The sequence below is a fragment of the Vulpes lagopus genome, chromosome 9 (assembly GCF_018345385.1).
Source record: "Vulpes lagopus strain Blue_001 chromosome 9, ASM1834538v1, whole genome shotgun sequence".
Classification (NCBI taxonomy): Eukaryota; Metazoa; Chordata; class Mammalia; order Carnivora; family Canidae; genus Vulpes; species Vulpes lagopus.
In genome coordinates, this window is record NC_054832.1 from 3,703,738 (window position 1) to 3,726,194 (window position 22,457).

General features: G+C 65.6%; 1 protein-coding gene across 5 annotated transcripts in view; it reads left to right on the plus strand.

Annotated features, from left to right (window-relative positions):
• Positions 1-19,609, plus strand: part of TRAPPC9 (trafficking protein particle complex subunit 9) — a 541,977-nt gene extending 522,368 nt beyond the window's left edge. For all 5 annotated transcript variants that reach the window (XM_041769344.1, XM_041769347.1, XM_041769345.1 and 2 more), the window contains 2 exons: positions 18,071-18,291; positions 18,897-19,609. In XM_041769344.1, coding sequence (XP_041625278.1) covers positions 18,071-18,291; positions 18,897-19,064 — 389 coding nt within the window. In that variant the 3' untranslated portion in view covers positions 19,065-19,609. The remainder of the gene's footprint in view (positions 1-18,070; positions 18,292-18,896) is intronic.
• Positions 19,610-22,457: the final 2,848 nt, after the last annotated feature.

A 22,457-nucleotide genomic window follows, 5' to 3' on the forward strand; every position in this document is an offset into this window, starting at 1 on the left:
AGCTCCCCGCGTCCTCGGGCTCCCGCCCCGAACCCCAAGGGGCCCAAAGACTCTAGATTTGAACTCGGCCCTCCCCGTCCTTGGGAAGGCGCCGCTGTCAGGCTAGGAGGAGGCACGTCTTACGTCACGGTTTGTCAGCCTGATGTGAGCATTCGGACGCCAGGTGGGTCCCCGCTGGTGCTCTTGCCCTGAGCCCTACAGGTGGTGCGGGTGGGCCCGGCTGGCCCGTACCTCTCCCACCCCTGCCCCCCGCCCGCACCCCGGGGCCGGCCCAGGGTCGGCTCAGACTCGCACTGCTTTCCTGCTTCTTAAGCAGACGTAGCGAGCGGTTGTGTCAGTGTCGCGGAGGCAGTGTCGCTCCAACCGCGCATCGCCCACCTCGGGGTGCCGGCGTTGGCTTGTCGCAGACCAGACCGAGCCGGGAGTCACCCCCTGGGTGCACGTCCGTGCCTCCCACCGCTCCCCAGCCTGCGAGGGCCCCGATCACAGAACTTGCCGTCAGGGGCCGGTGCTTGTAGTTTTGGAGCACGGGCCGCTACGGTGGGCGCCGGGCACCCGCAGCCGTGCCTGAAGACGTGTCCGCCCGTGTCTTCCTCGGATGCGACCACAACGGCGTTTCCCGTCCCACCTGCACCTGTGCCGTGCAGCCTCAGGCTCCCCGACAGCGGGACGGACCCCTCTCTGCACCTGCTCGCGTCGGGGAGGCTGCTGGGATCCCCCGGATGCGGCAGGCTGGCCGCCCCCCCTGCCGCCCTCCGTGTCCGCACCTGGACCGTGATGCTGTGAGGGCCGCGCACACGGACCCTGAGGACGAGGCGTCTCCAGGGTGGGGCAGGAGGGGGCCGGGGCCCCACACGCGCCACGCGTGTCAGAGACAGACACACGCCCAGCCGAGGCCTCCCTCACCCCGACCTCAGCTCAAATCAGGAACAAAACCAAATGGCCGTTGGGGCCGCGGTGTCGGGGGGAGTGTGGCGTGCAGCAGGGGTAGCCGCCCCCCGGGATCCCCGTCGTAAGCCTCCTCCAGAGCGGGCGGCTGTGGCTGCCGGAACAGGTCCGGATGGACTGGCCCACACGGGAGAACGCTCTGGCCTCACCGGCCTGCAGTCTGAGGTCAAGGGGCCAGTAGGGTTGGTCTCTCTGAGGGTGTGAGGGACGCTCTGTTCTGTCCTCTCCCGACTGTGCTGCAGCGACAGGTGGTCCACGGAGACCCCCACACAAAGACTGTTCGCTCGGTGCAGGGCTGCTGAGATACGAAACCAGGGAATGCAGCTGAGGGCCCCGGGCCCAGGGAGGCCCTCTCTTGGTGTGTGTGGGGGGGTGGACCTCGAGTTGGGAGCCGAATGATGGGAAGGGTCCAGTCATGTGCAGGTCACGTTCCAGGTGCAGCAGCACATGCAAAGGTCCTGAGGTGGCAGCAGGCTTGGTGCATCTGAGGAAGAAGAAGCCCATGGGCCGCGGGGAACAGACAGAGGTAGGCAGGAGCCAGGCTACAAGGGGCCCCGGGGAGGCCGCTGTAGTATGTGGATTTTTATTTCAAGTGAAATTAAGAACCACTGGTGGCTTTTAAGCAGGGAAGTTACACGATGCGACTCCTGCAGCCGCGTGGGGAATGAGAATAGCAGCCAGGAGGCCAAGTCGGTGCATCCGATGTAGCCTGACTTTTGGAGCTGGAGGTGGAGCAGGCAGGTCTGTCCCGCAGAGCAGACACAAGGGACACGAAAAGGGGGGCATAGAGGTGTCGCTGGCCTTCCCTGAGCCGGGGCGGTGGCAGGAATGACAGGTGGGGGCTGTCAGCAGGGCTGCTGGGGAGATGGCTGGCTGTGCGGGCGGGGGCAGGACGGGGCGGGGGTCCTGGAAGGAACTTGGTGCTGGGCCAGGCCTCGGAGGTAGGGGCTGAGGCCTGGGAGGAAGGCCCGGCTGGGCCTGCGAGCGGGGGGCCAGGTCGCACCACCAGGTGAGGGACCTGGACTGTGTTTGGGGCAGACGGTAAAGCAGGACCGTCAGCCCCTGCGAAGGTGTCACAGACGCGGCTGCAGGCCGGGCCAGGGCGAGCCTCCCTGAAGCCCAGGCCTCCGCCGCCTTCCTGCCCCTCTGCAGCCGCCGCCGTGTGGGGAGCTCCAGCCCCGGGGCCCAGTGGCGCAGAGCAGCGGAGCAGCAGGACAAGCCCCCGCGGCCCACGAAGGGGCTCCGGGCCCCCACCAGCTCTCCGGGGCATTCGTGCTGCTGAGAGCCCCCTGCATACATCGCCAGGGCCCAGGGGCCCTGTGCCCCCAACACCCCAGTGTCCAGCTGGGGTGTCTCAGATGTTAGCTGTGGGATCAGCCGTCTGCAGGGACCCCTCCAGCTGTTCCGGAGGAAGGGGCTTGGGCCGTGTCTGCTGGGCTACACCTGCTGTTGCCGGATTTGCAGTGGGCGCCTCAGAGCCCACGGGGGCCTCAGGTGGGCACCTGGAACCTCGTGAACGGGCTCCTCCCGGGAAGCTCCATGTGCCGGGTGCGCCGAGAAACACCGTCTGCGGCTCCCGGGCGCGCTGGGTGGACCCCAGGACCAGGGCGTGTGCAGAGGCGGAGATGTGGCGCAGGGGCCCAGCCAGAGCCCACTAAGGGGCCCCCAGGGATGCCCAGACTGGAGATGACCCAGGGAGGCTGGGAGCAACAGCCAGCCCCCGAGGGTGGGGCGCCTGCCATGTGACCACCTGAGGAGACCAGCAGGAGCCGGGAGCCCTAATTACATCTCCTGGATGTCAGGTTAGGAGCCCCCCGCCCCCAGCTCCCCGAGAACAGACTGTTCTGCAAACTACCACCTGTCTCCCAGGGCCGCGCGGGAAGGGCTAAGTGGCCCCGGGCAGATGGCAGCCCCGGGGAGCCGGGCTCAGGTGGGCAGGTGCGCAGCAGCTGCTCCAGGCGGGGGCGGGGGCGGGTGTCGGCCCATCATCAGGTATCTCCTGAGCACCTCCTCCCCGCCCTCCGTGGGCCTTCGCCGGTGGACAGCGATGGGTGAGGAGAGACGGGCCAGTGGAGGGGGCCGGGTGGAATCTGATGGGGTCACGCCGGCAGGCCTGACTCCGGCCTGGCCACCCCGCAGCCTCGAGACCTTGGCTTGGCCTCGGCACGCTGCTGCACCCCGCCCGGCTACAGAACGCGACTCTCCCGTGAGTGGCTGTGCCCGGCCCGGGGTGGGGGGCATCGACAGGTGCCCAGTCCCTACCCCCGCCCCACCCCTCCTGTGTCTCTGAGGACTTCTTTGTCTCTAATTTTTAATCTGTTCATGAGAAACCAGTCGGCAAACAGCCGATGAGATCTGCATAATTTTACATAAGGTTCAACCCCAGGTATCGGGGCGGGGGTTGGATTTTACAACTGTGCCAAGATTGCTTCTCTTGTGAAGCCTGGAATGAAGAAGCTCAGCGTACCCTCACCCCAGACTCGGTGCAGGGCCTGCGGCTAGGGGAAAGGTGCATCGTCGTGTGTGGTAGGGGCGGACCTGCACAAGTCCCCGCCAGCAAGGTGGGACGTTCTGTGACCTGGAAGGGATTTGTGGTGCTCACCCATCCTACAGGCAGGCACAGAGCAGCTCCCCCGGGAGGTCCGGGCAGGGGCTGAGGGTCAGGAGCCTCCCTGCTGGGTTAGTGGAGCCCCCTGTGTTCCCCGCAGGCCCTGGAGCAGCTCACAGCCCCCATCTGGGGCCGGCATGAGGGGCCCGGACCCCAGCAGTCAGGGCTCAGAGTTTGTGCACAGAGCAAGGCACATCCTGGCCCGGGGAACCTAAGGGGGCCCCTTGCTCTACTTGGGCAGGCCCGGGGGCTTCACAGGGGAGGGAGCAGGGGCACAGGGGTGGGAGGAATGAAGAGGGGACCTTCTCTGCTGCTGGGGCCTCTGGGGACCTGCCTGAAGCTTTGCCGGGTCCTGGCGTCCTTTGGGCTGCTGGGCTGTGGATGCCTGAGCCCAGGGCCACCCTGTGCCTGTGCTGGAGAGGGAGGAACCGGCAGGGGTCTCGGGTCCCCCCACACTCCACCAGGCTGTGCCCTCCCCGGCTTGTCTTCCCACCACCACCCTGTCTTCCCTGCCCAAGAACAGAGAGTGAAGGGCCCGTATTCACCCACCCCAGGCCCCAACCCAACCCTCCCCAGAGCCTCCGGTAGGTTCTGTGAACCACATGCACGCACACATGCACAGGCTTTGTGTTTGGATGGAGCCCGGAGGTCAGGCACCTGCAGTGTGGTGGGCCAGGTGGCCTCGGCTCGCAGACGCAGGGCTGGGGCTTGAACCCAGGCCCTGGAGCTGCTACACCCCGCCCCACGTAGTGCAGTGGCTCCCCATCGTCCCAGGCCTGGCGTGGAGCACGGTTAACCCTAACCTGGGCTTGTGGTGCGTGTGGGGACACCATGGTGCTGGGGACACCATGGCACCTTGGTGCTGCCAAGGCGAAAGTGTCGGGCGCTTGTTGAAGCAAAGGGAAGAATATTCGGGACCATTGCTGAAGGGGGTCAAGACATGGAGGGGGGACACCAGGCCCAAGTCCCCGAGCAGACAGGCAGCAGAGCAGGGGCGGCCAATGGACGGTCACCAGGAGGAGCCGTGGGGAAGTCCTTTCTGAGGGCAGGCCATGGGATGGGGGCGGTGGGGGCAGTGGGGGCCGCGGGATGAGATGCTGCGGCAGGGGTGCTCAGTGAGCTGACCTGGCAGGGTTCTGGAGAGGCTGGAGGGTGCAGGTCAGCGGGGCCGGGGAGAGGAGGCACCGAGGAGCCGACTGGGGTTGCCCCTCCCAGCCCTGCCCCTGGGCTGCCCCTCCTCCCCCACCGGGGCCCCAGGCCCCTGTCCACAGCCTGAGTCTCCTCCAACCACCCCATGTTTGTGCTCCCTCTGTCCTGCCGCCCCTGCCGGACTCTGTGCCCCCCCCAACTCAGGGCCTGCCACGTGGCCGCGAGGTGCTCCTGGTGGGAGGGGTGCAGGCCCACAGAGGTCCAGGGGCACCACCGCAGGAGTCCGCGAGGCCCTCCCTGCTCTGAGGTATGGGGGTCAGCGGAGACCCGGCAGCCCATCGAGGGCCAGAGGTGGCCGTGAGGGAGGGGGGCTGCGAGCCCACCGCCAGAGGGGAGCAGGAGAGGCTGGCCTCCTAAGGGGGGCAACCCAGGGAGAGTGGTTTGCATCCCCCCTGGATGGCCTGTTCTGGGCCTCCTCCAGCTGGGGGTGGGGTCCCGGGCCACAGCACTGCCCGCAGAACCGCTGGGCCAACTGGCCCTGGGCTGCCCACCGTCCTCTGACCTCTGGGGGCCCAGTGACCGGCGCGTGACCTAAGAAACTTCCAGGAAAGAACAGGCCCTGCCCAGCGCTAAACAGGAGCGGGACACGCGTCCTTACCCCTGCGTATGAGGGATGTGAGCCCAGCGATCCATCCAGAGGCCTCACTGCCCACTGAGTGCTCCCGGGAGGGGCCGGGGGAGCGGGCGGGCTGGCTGTCCCCAGACCCACCTCCTGTGGTCAGGGTCACAGACGGTGGCTGGTGGCACAACCTAGGACCCTTCCCTTGGGCTGGGAGGCCAGGAACGTTCTGCGGAACCATCCCCTGTCCCAAAGCAGTTGGAGGCAGGTGGCTCTGGGCCCATTTCAGGAAACTCAGGATTAAGGGGAGCAGAGCTGGAGCCCCGGGATGTGCCCGATGAGTGTTGCTGGACGAGGGGGGGGCCTCAACAGGGGCCTCCGCAGGGGTGAGGCAGAGGGAGGTGGCCCCGGGCGCTCCCGGTGTCAAGTGTTCCAGGCTCTTGGGGTGGTTTTTTTCCCCCCATAAAAAAACTTGTCCAAAGACTTAGCTTTCTTTTTAAAAGCTGTTTGAATTTATGACATTAAATTCAAAATCTTAGCTCTTCCTTAAGCTTTTCAGTTCCACGTACACGTCTTAGGATTCTGTTTACGCGTCTGACGTTTTAGCAGTCTCTTTTAGGGAGCCCTTGATTCTGTTTGGCCCACTTACAAACTTACTTAAACACAGTTTAAAACACTTAAGGAAGTTTATTTATAAATTTAATGTTTCTTGTTTTCACGTATTTATTTATTTTTTTTTTGATGTAGTAGAACACACATAAGGTAGACTTTACCATGTAAGCATTTGCACAGTTGAATGATATCAAACGTGCTCACGTCGTCTGGCTGTCACCCCCTCCAGCTCCAAAACTTTCTCTGGTTCCCAAACCAGCGCTCTGTGCCCGTGACACGCTCCCCCCTGCGCCACCCCAGCCCCTGGCCGCCCTGCCCTAGTGCCCTGTGCATCACAGCCGGGCGGGCTGTCCCCTCCTGGGTCCCAGGTCGGTGTCTGCCTCCCCTCCGGGGCCTCGTCTCCATGCCCTGCAAGCAGCATGAGACCCAGCGTGTCGGAACAGTCTGTACGTGAACCGAGCCCTGGTGTTTGGGTTTTCTCTCATTGGCAAGATGGGTGGGATGGAGCGTACTCCCTCAGCTGGGAAGACGCGGAGCCCAGCACGATGCAGCCGCCCGCCCACAGAGGACCCCGGCGTGAGCTCCAGCTCCTGCTGACATGTGCAGGGCGACGGGCACCTCCAGCCACTCCCAGGGGCGGCATTCTGGGGGCGAGCACCGGCCTCTGCATGTCCCAGGACTCCCTTGTGAGCAGGACGGGGCAAAGACGAACTCGTGTTTAATTCCACACACACACACACACACACCCCATTGCCCTCTTCAGTAAAGGAGGCCACCTTGGGGCCCAAGCACAACCCCTGGGACCATGTTGTTTAAAATTAAAAATGAGGTTGCTCCAGCGGGACCACATTTTTAATTACTGAAAAAGCCCTCCTGGCCCCAGGGCCAGGCCGTAGCCTCCTGCAACGTGTCTCACTGCGGGAAGCGTCCTTGCTCTGGGCTGGGGCGTCCCCCTCAGATGAAAAAGGCGTGTCTGCCAGCGAGCCATCACTGAGCGCCCGCTGGGTGTATGGCTTGTGGGCACTGCGGGCAGTCTGGAAGCGGGACAGGTTCTGACCTGGGCTCGGGGTCGTCAGGCAGGCCTGGGGGCCCATGCCCAGGAATAGGGCACCCATGAGCTGCAGGCAGCGCCCCGCTTCACTGAGGACGGGCACAGGCGCTGTGCGCAGGCCAGGAATCATGCCCAGTAGCAAGACTATCCCTCCTCGTCCTTGGCCACGCGACATGCTAGACCTCCGTCGGGAACTGCCACCGGGGTCATGGAAGGCTCTGGGGCGGCGGCCGTCCCGTCTGCAGCTGTGGCAGGATGGGAGGGATGGCACCACTAGTGTCAGCAGCCCCAGCAGCAGACGAGGACCTGGACAGCCCCCCACCCCCACCCGGATGGCACTGCACAGGTGCCATCAGAGCAGGCTCTGGGCAGCTCCTGGGGCCGTCAGCACCAGAGAGCACAGGCCAACCGAGATATGCTGCCCCGATACTCAGAGCCGCCTGCGGGCCCCTAAACCGTGTGCTTTGCGTAGCCCTGGATTCAGGACTCTGCAGGCACAGACGCCCGAGGAGCAGGTCCGCCAGCACCGGGCCAGTGGGGAGAAGCAGGGCAGGCACGGCCTTTGTGCCTGTCCCCGCCTCTCTGCCCGCCACGGCACCGTCTCCGCTGTCCCTGAGGCAGGCAGAGGGCCATGTCATCACCCCTGTTCTACTGGCCCCCGACAGCCAAAGAAGATGGTCCTGCCGGTCCTTCCTGGGACCGTGTCCCATGAAGCTCCTGTGATTCACCTTGTGTCACCATCACAAGGGTGTTGTGTGCACCTGGTGCTTGGGCCCATTTTACAGATGGGCATGTAGAAGCTCAGAAAGACCTTCAGCCAGGGCTTAAGTCTGCGACCCCAAACGGAAGGCTGGTTTTGTTACCACTGGAGGGAAGGGAGTGGTCCCTTCAGCTCGCATCCCAGCTCGAGGTCCCTGGCCCGCACTGGGGTGGAGACTGGCATGCCGTGCCCTGTGGGAGGCAGGGAGGGAGCACCCTGGGTGCAAGGAGGAGCCAGGGTGAGATGCGCCCCCCACCCCCACCCTGTGAAGGCTTCTGCTGGCCCAGGAGAGCTCTGGAGCGGGGATGGCTCCTTGGGGTGCAGGCTCTGGGCCTCAATACCCACGTGTCAGCGTGGGCCACCTGGGGAAGGGGCAGTGACCTCGTGGGACAGTGCTCCTAGGTCAGGGCTGCTCCTGGTGGGGGGCTGTCTGCAGGTAGCACTGCCAGCCCCTGGGGGACGGAGGTCTCACCCTAGAGCAGTGCCTGGGTGGGCGTCAGTGGCCGCCACTGACCGTCTGTGCTCCTGGGGGTGTCCAGCCTGCTTCTGTTGGGAGCAGCTGTAGGCCTCTAGGGTTTGTGGCATCAGTGAGTCTGCGGTGGCACTAGCTGGTGATTAGGCCGCTGAGGCCAGGCAGTCAAAGGAGGAAAGGGCTCTGGGGGTCGCAGGTGACTCCCTCATTTAACGGAAGGAAACTGAGGCCCAGATTGCCTCCAAGGGGAAGCCTTGGCTGTGCTGGCTGAGGGCTTGCTGCCCGCTTGGGTCCCCCTGAGCCACATGAACCAGGAGTGCTCCAGAGTCTGCAGTTCTCAGCTCCAGGGTTCATCCTTGGCGCGATGAAGTCCGTTCAATGCAGCACGTTTATCGAATGCTACTAAGTGCCAAGAAATGGGTTTGGGAGGTGTAAACAATACGATTATGTTCCAGTTGAGGAAACAGACCAGCAGACCACAAGCCATCCTGGAAGGCAGCTATAGCCGTGTGAGGGAAGGGGGCCGACACGGTCCAACTCAGCGCGCTGAGGGCCCTTTCCCTTCATCCCCACAGCTGCCTGCAGGCTGTATTCCAGGTAAGGATTCTGGAACTCCTAAAATGAGTAGCTTTCCAGAGGGCAAACGGCAAATAAATGGCAGATGTGAGACTCACTGTGGCCTGTTTGATTCAGGCAGCTGAGTAAAGGCACGATGAAGACCCCAGGAAAGCATGGAAAAATATGGAAGGAATAGGAAAGGCTTTGTTGGAGACATTAGTAGATTTAGGCCCTAAAGGGTGAATGAGAGTTCAGCAGGCACTGGGGATATATCACCCTGAAGGAAGAACAGAACAAATTGGTAAAAAAAAAAAAAAAAAGGAGGGGGGGCGGAGAAATGCAATTTGAGCTAGGATGAAAAGTAAATGTGAGAATGAGGGAGGAAGAGATGGATGGACAGATGGATGGATGGATAGATGGGTGGGTCGTGGTGATGGACAGATACGGTGGATGGATGGGTCTGTGGTTAGTTGAGTGGATGGATGGATGGTGGATGGGTGGATGGTAGATGGTAAGTGAATGGATAGATGAGTGGTTGGGTAGATGTGTGGATAGATGATACATGGTGAGTAGGCGGATGGATGGGTGGTGGATGGATGGAGGATAAATAGGTGAGTAGATGGGTGGGTGGGGGATGAAGGGTTGGGTAATGGGTGGGTGAGTGAGTGGGTGGATGGGTATAGATGGATGACATGTAGTCTAGTGTTGGTTGAATCTGTGAAGATAGAAGATGAAGTATCCAGATCCTGTGGACGCAGGAGCCCCAGTAGCTGGGGAGATTAGAAGGAGCTGTGGGGGTCACATGTACTGGGGGTACTGGGGGTACCACAAAGCCATGGTCAGCAACTCCAGAAAGTGAAAAGACTGGGGAGCTGGACCCTGTTGCCAGTGGACACGCAGCTGTTGGAAGCAGGTGGGCAGCGTGCAGAGACAGGAATGCGGAAGAGCCGCTGGCAGGCCCTGACCCCTGGAGCAAGGATGCTTATCAGGGACCCGGGTTCTGGAAGGGCCAGGCTTGCCTGAGAGCCACGTTGTGGTCCGTGCCGGGGGCTGTGGTCTTGACCTCTGAGCATCCCTGGCCTCTGACCCCCACAAAGATGTGTTCCGTTTTGGCTGCTGGTCCTGTCGCAGCTGAGATGTCCCCTGTGACTTTCAGACCAGCATGTGACAGGATCGGGCCAGACTTTTCAGATGCGCGGCCAGGTGGGCCGACCAGGTGGGCTACCCAACCCTTTCTTGGGATGGGCTGGACTCATTTCAAAGGCGTATTGATCGGCCCCGAGGGGAGCAGGATGGTCCTTCTCAGGTTGGCCCCTGCAGCCCCACCGGCCCGGCCCGGCCCTTGACAAGTCTCCCTCCCGTCCTGCTTGGCCTCTGCAAGCCTCCGAGCAGTGAGGGCCCCGGCTGAGCTTCTGGGGGAGGGACAGGGGCTCTAGGCTCTCATGCTGGAGGTGCACTGGGCTCCTGTGTCACCAGCTGCTGCCGCAGGGAGCGAAGGAACTCACGTAGAAGCCCGCGGCGTGAGCCCTGCAGGTTCGGTCTCAGCTCAGCCAGGGGACCGGAGGTCTGTGTGCCTCATCCATAAAATGGCAACAGGACGACCCCTTCGTCATAGGGCCCTTGTGGGGCTTAATGGGATAATCCATCCAAGGCACTGAGACCGGTGCCAAGTGCACAGGGAGCCTTGAAATAACGGGAGTTAATATCCTGTCGTGGTGGTGGGGGCAGCGGCTGAGGGAAGGGACCACCGCCGTCCCTCACACAGGCCTTCATGCACAGGCATCCCCTGGTGGAGAGACGAGTAAGCCTCAGCCCCTGCCTCCGGGGCCCCCAGTGGGTGAGGACACAGCAGGGATGGGCAGGGGCAGCCGGTGGCCCAGGCTGCAGCGGGGAGTGACCCCGTGCGGTGAGCAGGACAGTGCGGGCGGGCTGGTGGCCGTGCTCCGGGCGCCGGAGAGCCCCTCCACGAGAGGACTCCAAGCTGCTCGGGCCTCCCGTGCAATTCCAACTCGCCTTAATTTTAATTTAATTCCCTTTAATCTTTAATGAAAAGTTGTAAAAGTAAATTATTTACCCAAGAGAGCCAAACGGCTCCTCAGGAGCTGTTCTCCACTTGAGGGTAATTACACGTGTGGGCCTGGAGGCTCCCTCCCTGGATGCCGGGGCGGAGGCATTCTGGTTTATGAACTAATTAGCTACCTCGATAACTGTTAAACACGCATGCCATTTGGCGGATCGAGAGCGAAGCTCCGGCCTCGTGGAGCACGCCCTGACAATCGCCGAGGGGGCAGAGAGAGCCTGTGTTGTGGCCCCGCGACCCGTGGGGCCCCGGTCGTGGAGCTGCTCTCTCTGTGACTCTATGACGGCACCGTGGTTCCGGGGCAGACAGAGCCGGCCCCCCGCCCGTCACCCTCCACCTCTGGCCGTCTCCGCGTCTGAGCCCGCACCCCCGACAGCGCTGGGGGCTCAGAAGGGGGGGTGCTGTGCGGTCCGCGGCCCCCCCAGGCTGCGCACGAGGCCCTTCCCCAGAACGCCGTCACCCGCCTCCTGGCCGTGCCCGTGCTTCCCAGCTCTCTTCCAAACTCTCTCTCGATGTGCAATAAAGTAGCAAAATTAAATTTAAAATGTCTGGACTAAGAAGGGAAACCATAGTTGGCATAACCGGTCAAGACCCGCAGGAGTGTGCGTGTCCACGTACGTACAAGGGTGCGGACTTCACGGCCCCCCGAGGGCCGGCGTGGTGCTGTCGCCCGGTGCTCCGCGGGCTCCGGGCCTCCTGTCAGCCGAGGAGAAGAGATCGGCTACCTGGCAAAGAGGGAAGGCTGATCAGCTGGGCCCCAGCCCGCTGGCGTTGGAGAAAGTTCTCCGCGTTCTGCTGGGTCTTGGGCCCTGCGGGGTTGCGTGCTAGACCCGCCTGCACCTTCTTCCCGGGGACAGTCCGGGCAGGACAGTCCCCTCGCCTCGCCGCTCTCCGCGCATCCCAGGCTCTGCTTGCTTTTCTGCTGGAATTTCTTTGGCTTCACTAAAGTGTGACAGAGCTTTTCCGTTAATTCCCAAGCGTCACCTCAATCAAATCGACTCTAAAATGTAGGCGCGTCCGAAACTCACGCCGCCTCGGAAGGGGTGTGTGAGTCTCACCCGCGCCCTGGCTGAAGCCGGCGCGCAGAGCCCCCAACCCGCCGCACTTGGGCTGCTCCTGGGTCTTCCCCTCATGCCCCCTAATGGGCTCCTGCTGCCTCGTTCCCACATCTTTGAAATGTTTCATGTGAAGGTAGACGTTTGTGCCTAAAGTCTCCTCGGCCGTCCTGTTTCTTACGCTCTCTGGACGCAGGGAGGGTTGAGCTGTGGGTGAGGGCGGAGCGGGCGTCCGTGCCCCCCGGCCCCGGGAGCCTTGTCCGGAGGAGAAGCCAGCGGGTTGACAGGCCAGTTGAGCAAGAAATCCGCCCTCTTTGCCACTGAAGTCCGTTCGCACATGGCCTTGGGGTGGGCTGGAGTCTTACGTGTCCCTTCACACCCCACCCCCCGGAGCCTGCGGTGGGGGCTCGCCCTGCCAGGGAGGTCCCGCCGCGGCGCCCACTCCCCTGCCCCTCGGTGTCCCCACGGGTAGCCACACCTGCCCTGTGTGACCCCCAGGAGGGACGTGAGGTTGCTGATTGGGGGCTTGGCCCCGAGACCCCTTCCGCCCAGGGGCCCCTGTACCCCGTCCTCGCGGCAGCAGCGGCTGCCCTTGGCCAGAGTGCAGGCTGGCACGGGCGGCTTGGGCTCTGCACACCCCCAGCGTGCGCCCCCCGGGCCCTTCCTCAACTCAGCGTCTATTTATAGCAAGTGTTTCTGCCAGAGCCTGGACGTGCGGGAGCATAACCGCGGCGACCGTCTCACGAGGGATTCTGGGCCGGACAAAATTAAGTCCGTGACTCTGGCTGCTATTGGAAGTGAAGGCGAAGCAGGGCGGGGGGCGGAGGGGGAGGGCGGCTGCCGCCCGATTGACCGCTGGGGGGAAGGGATGAGCCTACTCCCGGGAGCTTCTCCTGCATAAGTCACATCGTTGTCTGTGGAGGGACCCAAAGCCAGGAAGTGGCGGGTAGGCCCAGTGTCCTCTCTGCTTCAGGGCGCTTCAAGGTCACGGCCCAGCTCCCACCCCCCGCAGAGTCACAGGGGCCCCCAGGGCCTGGGCACAGCCAGCGACGGGTGGGGGTTCTCGCCCAGCCCCAAAGCACACGCGTGCGCTGGTCCGGCCACGTGGTCGTCCCGCAGATATCAAACAGAGCGAGTGCCGGCCTGGCCTGGCACTGGGGACACAGGCAAGTGCCAGTTCTCCCGCAGCATCCACGGAAGAAGGAGCACGGTTAATAGTTAAGCAAGTGGGTAAACAAGAGATAAGCTGTTGAGAGCCGTGGGAAAACAGAGAGGGTGCGGAAGAGTGACAAAGGTGGGAGGACGCTTCACGGTGTGGTCGGGGATGGCCTTGAAGAGACGGCCAAGGTGGCGAGCATAGCGGGTGCAAAGGCCCTGTGGCAGGCATGTGCTGGGCAGGCTGGAGGAGCAGGAGGGAGGTCCTGCGGTTAGAACAAGAAGTGGGGCGGGACAGCAGCCTGTGTGTGGGGGGCCCACCAAAGCCCCCCTTTTGTTCTGAGCATAAAGAGAAGCCGACTGGCAGGCAAGGAGGGACAGGATCAAATGGCGTTTTCACACCGTCCCTCTGCTTGCCGTGTGGGGGCTAGAACAGGACGTGTGCACGCAGGGCACCTGCTGGGACGCGGGCCTGGGCCAGGGCGGGGAGGGCAATGCTGAGTGCCGACCCCCCCGGGCGTGCTGACGGCTGGGCGTGGGTGCCCAGTGAGGGGAGAGCCCCGACTGCAGGTGCAGGAGCCCCGACCCCACCCGCAGAGCCAAGCAGGAGGGTCACCCGCCATGGGGTGGGACATGGAAGAGGTGACCTTGGAGGTCAAGGGGAGGAGTGAGGCCCACTCACCCCTGACACCACACCCGGCCTCCCACGGCCTCAATGAGCCCACCCCGCACACAGGAGGAAGGCACCGCAGGGGTGGTGGTGGCGAGGGGCCCCAGGGCAGGACATGCGGGCGGCACGGGACACTCACAGTGGCGTCCCCGCCTGCCTGGAGCCGGCTGGCCCGTCCCCTAGACACACAGAGGAGGAGCTCAGCCACCACCACTCTAGGGATCCTGTCCTGCTGTGGGTCAGGGGACGAGGCACCCCCTTCCCCGTGCAGAGGGCGGGGGGCTGACCCAGGGTCCTCACGGGGGCCGCCGCGGACGGGAGTCGACGGGGAAGCCGGAGCCGAGCCCTGCCTGCGCTCAGGCCCGCGGCTAACGGGGGCCCTCATCCCTCCCGCACTTGAGAAATGACTCCTGAACGGCTTCCCTTCGAGCAGCGTTGTTATCCCTCCCCAGCTCCTTCCTAGTCACCCCTGGTGGCCCCTCACGCCTGGCCCGTCACCCCTGGTGGCCCCCTCAGGCCTCCGCTCTGGTCCCAGCTGCCCCTCCCAGCCTTGCTCAGCGGGGCCCTCCTCCCAGGATGGGACAGCTGGTCCGCTTCAGAGCCAGAGGGGCCAGTTAGGTTCAGCCGGGGCTGCACTGGGCCGCAGTGCTGGGGGGTGCCAAGCCCCACCTGAGCACAGCCCACATCCCCGGCATCCCTACATCCCCAGCATCCCCGCATCCCTGCGTCTCCGGCACCCCCAGCATCCCCACATCCCCAGCATCCCAGCATCCCCCACATCCCTGCATCCCAGCATCCCCACATCCCCAGCATCCTGCATCCCCAGCGTCCTGAGGCACGTTTCCCCCAGATTTCTGAAGCAGCACCCTATGGGTCCCAGGGCAGACCAGCCACGCCATCCTTCTTGATTCTAGAAACCCGTTGTTCTCTAGGGAACCACGGACCTCTGCTCTGCCCTGTTGTGTCCTCCCAGGGACTTGGGGAGTGACCCGGGGAGTCCTGGGGCCCCTGGACCTGGGTCTGAGATGCTGGACTACAGAAAGGAAGGAAACAGCCGCTTTCCTCGCTCAGAAATTCTCCAGTTCGGTGGGCAGTCATTACGGCCGCCAGATCCCGGGGTGGCACGCCCAGCCGTCCCGGTTGCCTGGCACCAAGGGTTTCCTGGAGGCAGGACTTCCAGCACTGAGGCCAGGATAAGCTGGGCCAGGTAGCACCGAGTGAGGACGCAGCAGGGAGCAGGGCAGGTGGGGTCCGGCCTCCCAGAGGGCCGCACCCCTTGCCCGGGGAGGGGGGCAGCCGGCACAGCTACGAGCGAGAGCCAGCGATCCAGGGCCCGGGAGGAGCGCTCAGCTCAGACCAGAGCGGGGAGGTCCTCTCTCGGGTCCTCTCGCCCACCCCGGGGTCATTATCCCAGTTTTGCAGATGAGGTGCGGGAGGCGGGTTGGCAAAGGCCTCCCGGGGATGAAGGGTCGAGGCACAGTGGACACCCCAGCTCCGCCTCCTGCTTAGCCAGGGGCCCGTGCACCACCCCTGCTGCCCTGGCCTGACCTCAAGGCCCCAGATTCCTGCTCCTTCTAGAAAGTACCAGGGGAGGATTGCCACCGGCTGCCGCGGCAGTGTGCAGCGTAGTCTCCCCTCCCCCTGCCCGGGGTGGGGGAGCCCGCAGGGCTGGGGGCCGCGCCGCCGGGGAGCCAGAGGCCAGTCCTCAGCCGCCCTAGCAGGCGAGCGACCGCACAGTCGTCCGCGGGGAGAACGCGAGCCGAGTGTGACGAGGCAGCCACCCTTCACTGATTGGCACATAATCGTGTCTTTCCCTTAATGGAACCAGCAGCCGAGGCGCGCGGACACCTGCTCTCTCCACGGTCCCCGTGATTCAAGAGGGTTCGACTGAGCCCGCCGCCTCCGCTCTCCGGCCGCCGTTACCGAGGCCCGGCTGCGTGCTGAGCCCCCCCCCCCCCCCCGGCGGGCTGGGGCACCCCCCAGTGCACCTGTCCTGGCCTGTCTCCGGGCCGGGCGGGGCTCAGACCGGACACTCCTGTGCTCGGCCGCAGGTGCTAGCAGGGCCCGGGGCGCGGGCTGGATGTTGGGGCGCGTGAGTGGCAGCTGCGATGGCCCCGAGGCGGGAGGAGCGGGACCGGAGCCTCCCGGGGCCCCCGCTGTCCTGTTGTCGGACCCTCCCAGGAGCGCCGCGACCTCTGCGCCGTCGCCCCTTCCGGACACGGGGTCCTAGGGACAGGCGGCGGGAACCGAGGCAGAGCTCAGCGGGAACCGCGCCCTCGGGGCGATTTCCATCCTGAAAAAGCGGACTCGGCCCAAGTGGGCTTGGGGGTGACTTGCAGCTTATTCCTCTGGTGGGGTCTCCCGCAGCCCCCGGCAGCCTGCTCGCAAACACGCGGGCGGCCGAGACCGGGGGGCACGAAGGCGGTCGTCACCGCGGGGCTGGTGGTGACGGGGCGGGGCCGCAGTTCAGGGGGGACTCCTCGAAAGTTAGTTTATTTCCGTGCTTTTCCTAAATGTTCAGCAGCGAGTTACAAAACCTCCTAATTTTAAAGAAACAAAACACGGGGAGGAGACTTGATGTGAGGCTTTCCCGGAGGAGGAATGGCCTCGGCGGACACGGGGCGGGTGGGCCTGGCCGCGATCCTGCGCCGCCCCCACCCCGCCGCCGCCCGCTCCCGGCGGCCCCTCCGTCCACACTCGCGCACACTCCCGCTGCCACGCTCGCATGTACTCACGTGCACTCCCCGCTCACGTGTGCTCACTCACCCACTCACGCACGTTCACACTCATTCATTCTCTCACACACCCTGACACTGTTTCTCAGGCAGCCACACACATTCGCACGCTCACCCTCACTATGTCCTGCACGTGCTCACGCACACGCTCATGCGTCTCATACCTGCGCTCGCACACTGACCCACGCACTCGCTCCAGTTGGGCAAGGCCAGCTGAAGAGATGGAGCCCTCCCTGAGGACAGCACCTGCCCCGAGGGGAGGGTTTTCCTTGCCCCCCCCCAAGGCAGGCCACCCCCAACTTCCCTCCACACCTGTGCCTCCGGGACCCCGAGTGACGACTCGGCCTCCTCGCAGGGGCTCCAGGCCCCCAGCGGCCCCCAGGGCCGTCTCCCCGGCAGTAACCTAGTGTCAGAAGCTGCAGCAGCGAGTAGGGAAGTGTCCCCGGTCGGCCTCCCCCACGTGCCATGGCTCATGGTGATGACGGGGTCACGCTCAGCCGGCACGTGATGACAAATCGTCACCGCGGCTGGGCAGGAGCACTTCTGCGGCTCCAGGCAGTGCTCACACGTGAGGACGTGCACACGGGAGTGTCGCTGTCATGTCACTGCTCCCTGGGCCCGTGGACACGGCGAGTAGAGGTCAGTGGAGGCAGGCTGGCGGGGCGCAGGGTTGGCCCCCGGGCCGCTGCACAGCTGGCACCGGGGGACGCAAAGCCCGGTGCGGCCTTGGGCCCCCCTCCCTGGGCTCCGTGGCCAGGGCAGTGAGCCGGTGACCTCTCCCTGGCCGTGTTGGTGTCCCAGGCCGCCGGGAGAAACCACCAGGGACTGTGAGCTTCACGCAGCAGGGTTTGCGCCCTCGCGGTTCTGGAGGCTGGAGGGCCAGCTCCGAGGGGTCGGCAGGGCTGTGCTCCCCCCGGAGGCTCCAGGGGAGGCTCCTTCCTGCTCTTCTAGCGCCTCAGGCTCTGGCCTCCCATGTCTGCCTCTGTCGTCATGTGGCCTCTCCCCAAGGACTGTGTCCTGCCGTCAGCCTGTCCCGAGGACGTGCCTCCAAGCAGTGTCCCCACCCACCCCTCCCGCCATCCTGCTGGGACGTCCTGGTGCGGCCCTTCCCGTCTCCCGGCCCCCCGCCCCGTCCCTCTGCCCCCCAGCCCCCACTCTGGTCCCGGGCTCAGGCCTCTCCTCTGGGGTGCCCCAGGATGGCCCAGCCCTCCCTGGGGGAATCCACAGGAGTGCGTGTGGCAGAGGCCCGGCCAGGTCCTCCGTGCTGCACCAACGGCCCCTGCCGCGTTCTTGTCCCCCCACCGTGTCTCCTGGCTTTGCTCTCCTCCTGCGGGAACCCCGGCCGGGCCGCAGCTCAGCCCTCTCAGGCAGGAGCATCTGGGAGACCCCGGGTGAGCCCGGGCCCCTCCAGCAGACCCCTGGATACAGCTCTGGCGCCCACACATCCGCTCAGCAGGGACTGGGCCACGGCGCCCAGCCTGCACGGAGGGGCGGCTGCCTCGGTGTAGGAAGGAGCGAGCGAGGGAGGGAGTGGCAGGCTGGTGAGCGAGGCCGCGGGGCAGCGCCCTCGACAGCTTTGTGTCCTGTGCCCCTTGCAGATGTGCTGGTGGACGGACAGCCATGCGACTGTGAGGCCGCGGCCTGCCGGGTGGGCGACCCCGTGCGTCTGGAGGTGCGGCTGACCAACCGGAGCCCGCGCAGCGTGGGCCCCTTCGCCCTCACCGTGGCCCCCTTCCAGGACCACCAGAACGGCGTGCACAACTACGACCTGCACGACGCCGTCTCCTTCGTGGGCTCCAGCACATTCTACCTTGATGCGGTGCGTGGCGGTCTGCGAGCCCCAGAGCAGCCCCCGGGGCCACGGTGCCGCTGCCCCCAGCCCTCCCCCCAGGCGGTGGGCTCAGCGGTGGGCAAGCACGGGCCCCTGCACGGACCCTCCTGCCCGCCTCTCCCTGGACCGCACGCGGCTCGCTCCTCTGCGCCCCGAGTCCTGGCTGTGAACCAGGGTGGCTGGACCCCGCCTCGCAGCTTGGAAGGAGACGGGGCGGGTGCAGGGCGCCTAGGACGGTGTCAGGCCTGCTGCCCTGTGCTGCCGTCAGCGGATCCCGTTCCCACAGTGCTCCCTGCCCCATGGTGGCTGCACGTGGCCCAGAGGGACCGGTGACGTCCACAGCACTCTCCTCGCGCCCCTGTCACCCAGCCACTCCTCACCCGGCCTGAACCCCCAGACGGCCCGGGGTGGGAGGTGCCGTGCTCCTTCCAAAGCCGGAGGCGGTCTCAGAGAGGGACAGCCGCTTGCCTGGGGAAGCACAGCAGGGAAGCCCTGGAGGGGCCCCCACGCCCACCGTCCAGGCAGGTCGGGGTCTCCTGGAGGCCTTGGGGGTCGCTGCTGCGCTGGGCTGACGTCGCCCCTGTTCCCCACAGGTGCAGCCCGCCGGCCAGTCGGCCTGCCTGGGAGCCCTCCTCTTCCTCTACACCGGCGACTTCTTCCTCCACATCCGGTTCCACCAGGACAGCGCGAGCAAGGACCTGCCGCCCTCCTGGTTCTGCTTGCCCAGCGTGCACGTGCGCGCCCTGGAGGCGCCGGCCTGAGCCCCCTGCCCGCGTCCGGGTCCGCGCTCCTGTGGGCGCAGGTGACCCGGCAGCCACGGGGGGCCCGGCCTGGCCCCCACCCCTGCCCCCGGCCCCAGCCCTCGGTCCCCACCCTCCCCGTCCCTCCTCCCGGAAGCGCCCAGACGCAGCAGCCTCACCCCTTCCTGAACTGGCCCCCAGGGCCCCTGCGGGAGCCTGGCACTGACCAAACCCCCGAGGGCGGCCCCCACCCGGCCCTGCCCCCAGTCCTGTGGCCTGGGGATCACGGCCCACGGGAGGAAGACAAGTCGCGTGCGAGGGAGCCGCCCCTCGGCCGCTGGCAACCCCCAGAGCCGCTCTTCTCCCAAGGCCCAGGCAGGGGAGGTGGCGGCGCTGAGGGGGTCGGTGCCAAGCAGGTCCCTCTGCCCCCCGCAGGCAGACCCCCAGGCTCTGCCGGCTGTTCCGGGCCTGGGGCTGCCTCCAGGCTGGGCTTGGGGTGCCCTGGCCTGCGTGTGTCCGCGTGTCTGTGACAAGCTCTCCAATAAAGGGCCTGCCTTGCTTCCCTGCGGGGCCGCCTGCGTCCGTGTGTCTGCGCGTCTGCTTGCCCGGCGCGGTCGGGGGCCGCCCCACCCATCAGCCCCAGCTCAGGTAGGGGTTCCCGCACACTCGGGACAGCGCACAGACCCCGCCCCCGACACACACGGCCTGTGCCCCCCCAGCCCCTCCTGTGCACATGCTGCTCTTCAGGCCTGGCTCCCCGGCCCCTCAGAACCCGGACCCGAGCCCCGCTCCTCAGCCCCCTCGCGACGGCTCTGGCCATCTGGCCCCTTGCTGTCTCTCGTGAGGTCACAGGACATCTGCTTCTCTCTTCCACGCACTCAAAGGCTCAGGAAGATGTCCGGGAGTGACAGCGGGCTCAGGTGGGGCGTCCCTGGCCTGATGGGACAGCCCCTATGGGGCCGCGAGGGTGGGCTCTCCCCTCGGTCCTCCCCTCCCCTCCTCGCCCGCAGTCCCCTGGCGCCTCCCCTCTGCCCCCACAGCATCCGTCCGTGTGGCCCACATCACTCCCTGGGCAGGACGCTGGCGCCTCGCCGTTTCCACGGGGCTACCTGGGCAGCCCGTAGGGACAGTCGCCAGGCTGCGACTTCAGAGGAGGGTGCCCTGCCCTCACCCTGCAGGGCTGTGATGCCGGGGCGGGGGCACCTTATGCAAGGTGCACAGAGCTTCCCGGGGGCTGTGGTGGCCCCGCGCCCCGAGCTCCTTCACAGCTGCCCTGAGCAGCCCCCTCTCCCACCGGGAGATGGACGGAGCCTCTCAGCAGAGGCCAAGCCAGGAACAGTCTTGGTGTGAGTGCCCCCAGCAAACCCAGAGACAGGAACCGAGGCCACCAGCACTTCCCGGAGGAGGAGGGGGCCCCGTGGGGGCGTGAGGAGCAGAGGGAAGGGAAGGAGCACGGGAGGGAGCGTTGGCGTGAGGACAGCTGCCTGGGGTCCCCCCTGGCCTGCGGGCGCCCCAACCCCCGGGAGCTCGTTCCTGCCACCAGCCGGCCAGGGCGCCGGCAGACCCGCACCCCACGCTTCCTGGGAGGCCGAGCAGCTACCAGCTAGAAGTTTCTAAGGGATCTTGTGGGCGGCGTAGGGAGTGGAGGCTTGCCCAAGGCCCTTTTCTGAGACAGGCTGGGTGTCGTGTTATGAGAATAGATACTCGGTCTCTGCCCCCACTTCCTGACGGGGAGCTCCTACATCCCTGGGGATTTCCGGCCCCTAGGAGTGTCTTTTGTTCTAGTGAGAGAAAGACCCAGAATGATGAGAGGCTTGGAGTGCTCAGCCCCACCCCGTCCTCAGCGGGGAAAGGGGCTGGAGGTGAGTGAGTGATAGCTGTGGCCAGAGCCTCTGCCAAATCCCTAAGTGGTGGGGTGCGGAGAGCTTCCTGGGGGGTGCACCGTCCACGTGCTGCGGGCTGCGGGGCGGTCACCCCGGCTCCGGGGGACAGACCCTCCACACCTGCCGCCTGCGCCTCTTCATTCGCCTGTATCCCTGTAACAGTCTCGATACCAGGCTGGTAAACCCAAGGGCCCTTTCCTGAGTTCCGTGCGGTGTCCTAGCACATTCTCAAACCTGAGGAGGGGGTCAGGGAACCCCAACGTGTAGCTGGTTGGTTAGACGTAGGGGCGGCCAGGACTTGTGAAGCGTCTCTGTAGCGGGGGGTGGGACTGAGCCCCTCACCCAGCTCCCCAGCAGTTCGGGTCAGAGCTGAGCGGATCTGCAGGGCGCCCCGCCAGGGGCAAAGTGCGGGATCGGCTGGGGTGGGAACCCCACACTGGGCGGCCGAAGGCGTGAGTAGAGGACAGGGTCCCTCACTGAGCCGGGAAGGGAGGCGGCCTCTGGCCCCGTCCGTGGCCTCCCGCGGGGCAGTGGGGGCCGTGGGGGCGCGCGGTGCGCTGCTGCCCAGGAGGTCCCCCGCGGCAGGGGCTGCAGCAGGGAAGGCCGAAGCCCTTCGCTCAGGCGCAAGAAATGCTTCCAAGGCCGTGCCCGGCTGTCCGTGGCTCCCCCAGGACGGGGCCGGGTCTGACCGTCCCCCATCCCAGACGCACCGTCCGGGGAGGCGAGGTGGGCAAGCCCGCAGGAGGCCTTGTCCGGGGTCGATCTGGCTCGGCTCCTCCCCTGGGGCACCGGCTGTTAGGATTCGATGAGCGGATCCCGTGTGCCCTGCGTGTGCTCACTACGTGGCCAGTTGGCCCCTTGGCCGGGGTCTGGGAATGTGCCTTGTGGCCCCGGGCAGCAGGAGGTCCCATTTGCGGTGTCCATGCTGCACACCTGTCCCAGGTGAGTCGCCCGGACCGTGAGGGCCCCACGCAGGGCCCGTGTGAGTCTGTCCTTCCTCTGCTCGTGTCCAGAGACGGAGACGCCTTCGGAGGGAAGCGCAGCAGTTCCCCAGCGGCCGCGGCCGAGCTCGGGGGGCCGCTGGCCCAGCGCGGGGTGAACAGTAAGTAAAGCAGGACAGCGGAAGGGTCTGGTTTTCCTCTGGCCCAGCCTGAGGAGGGAGCACAGGACCCAACCGGGCTTACCCGGATTAAACCAAGTGTCGAGCTGCAAACAGAGCGGCACCTGCCCCAGCTGGCCCTCTGGGAAGGGGGCGCTGCCGCTCGCTGGGCCCATGGGCAGGTGCGTGCACGGGGGCCATTAGCAGGAGCCGGGCCCAGAGCCCACAGTCACAGCTACGGCGGGGAAACTAGAGGGCGAGTTGGTGGGGGTCAAGGAAGGCTTCCCCGGGGGAGGCAGCATGGGGGGGGACATGAGGAGGAGGAAGGGATCTCTAGGACTGCGGGCAAGGGGGACGGGTGCTAAGCAAAGACCTGGAGGCAGGACAGCAGCCTCCTGAACCCCTGGAGCACGGAGAGCACGCCACTCCCCC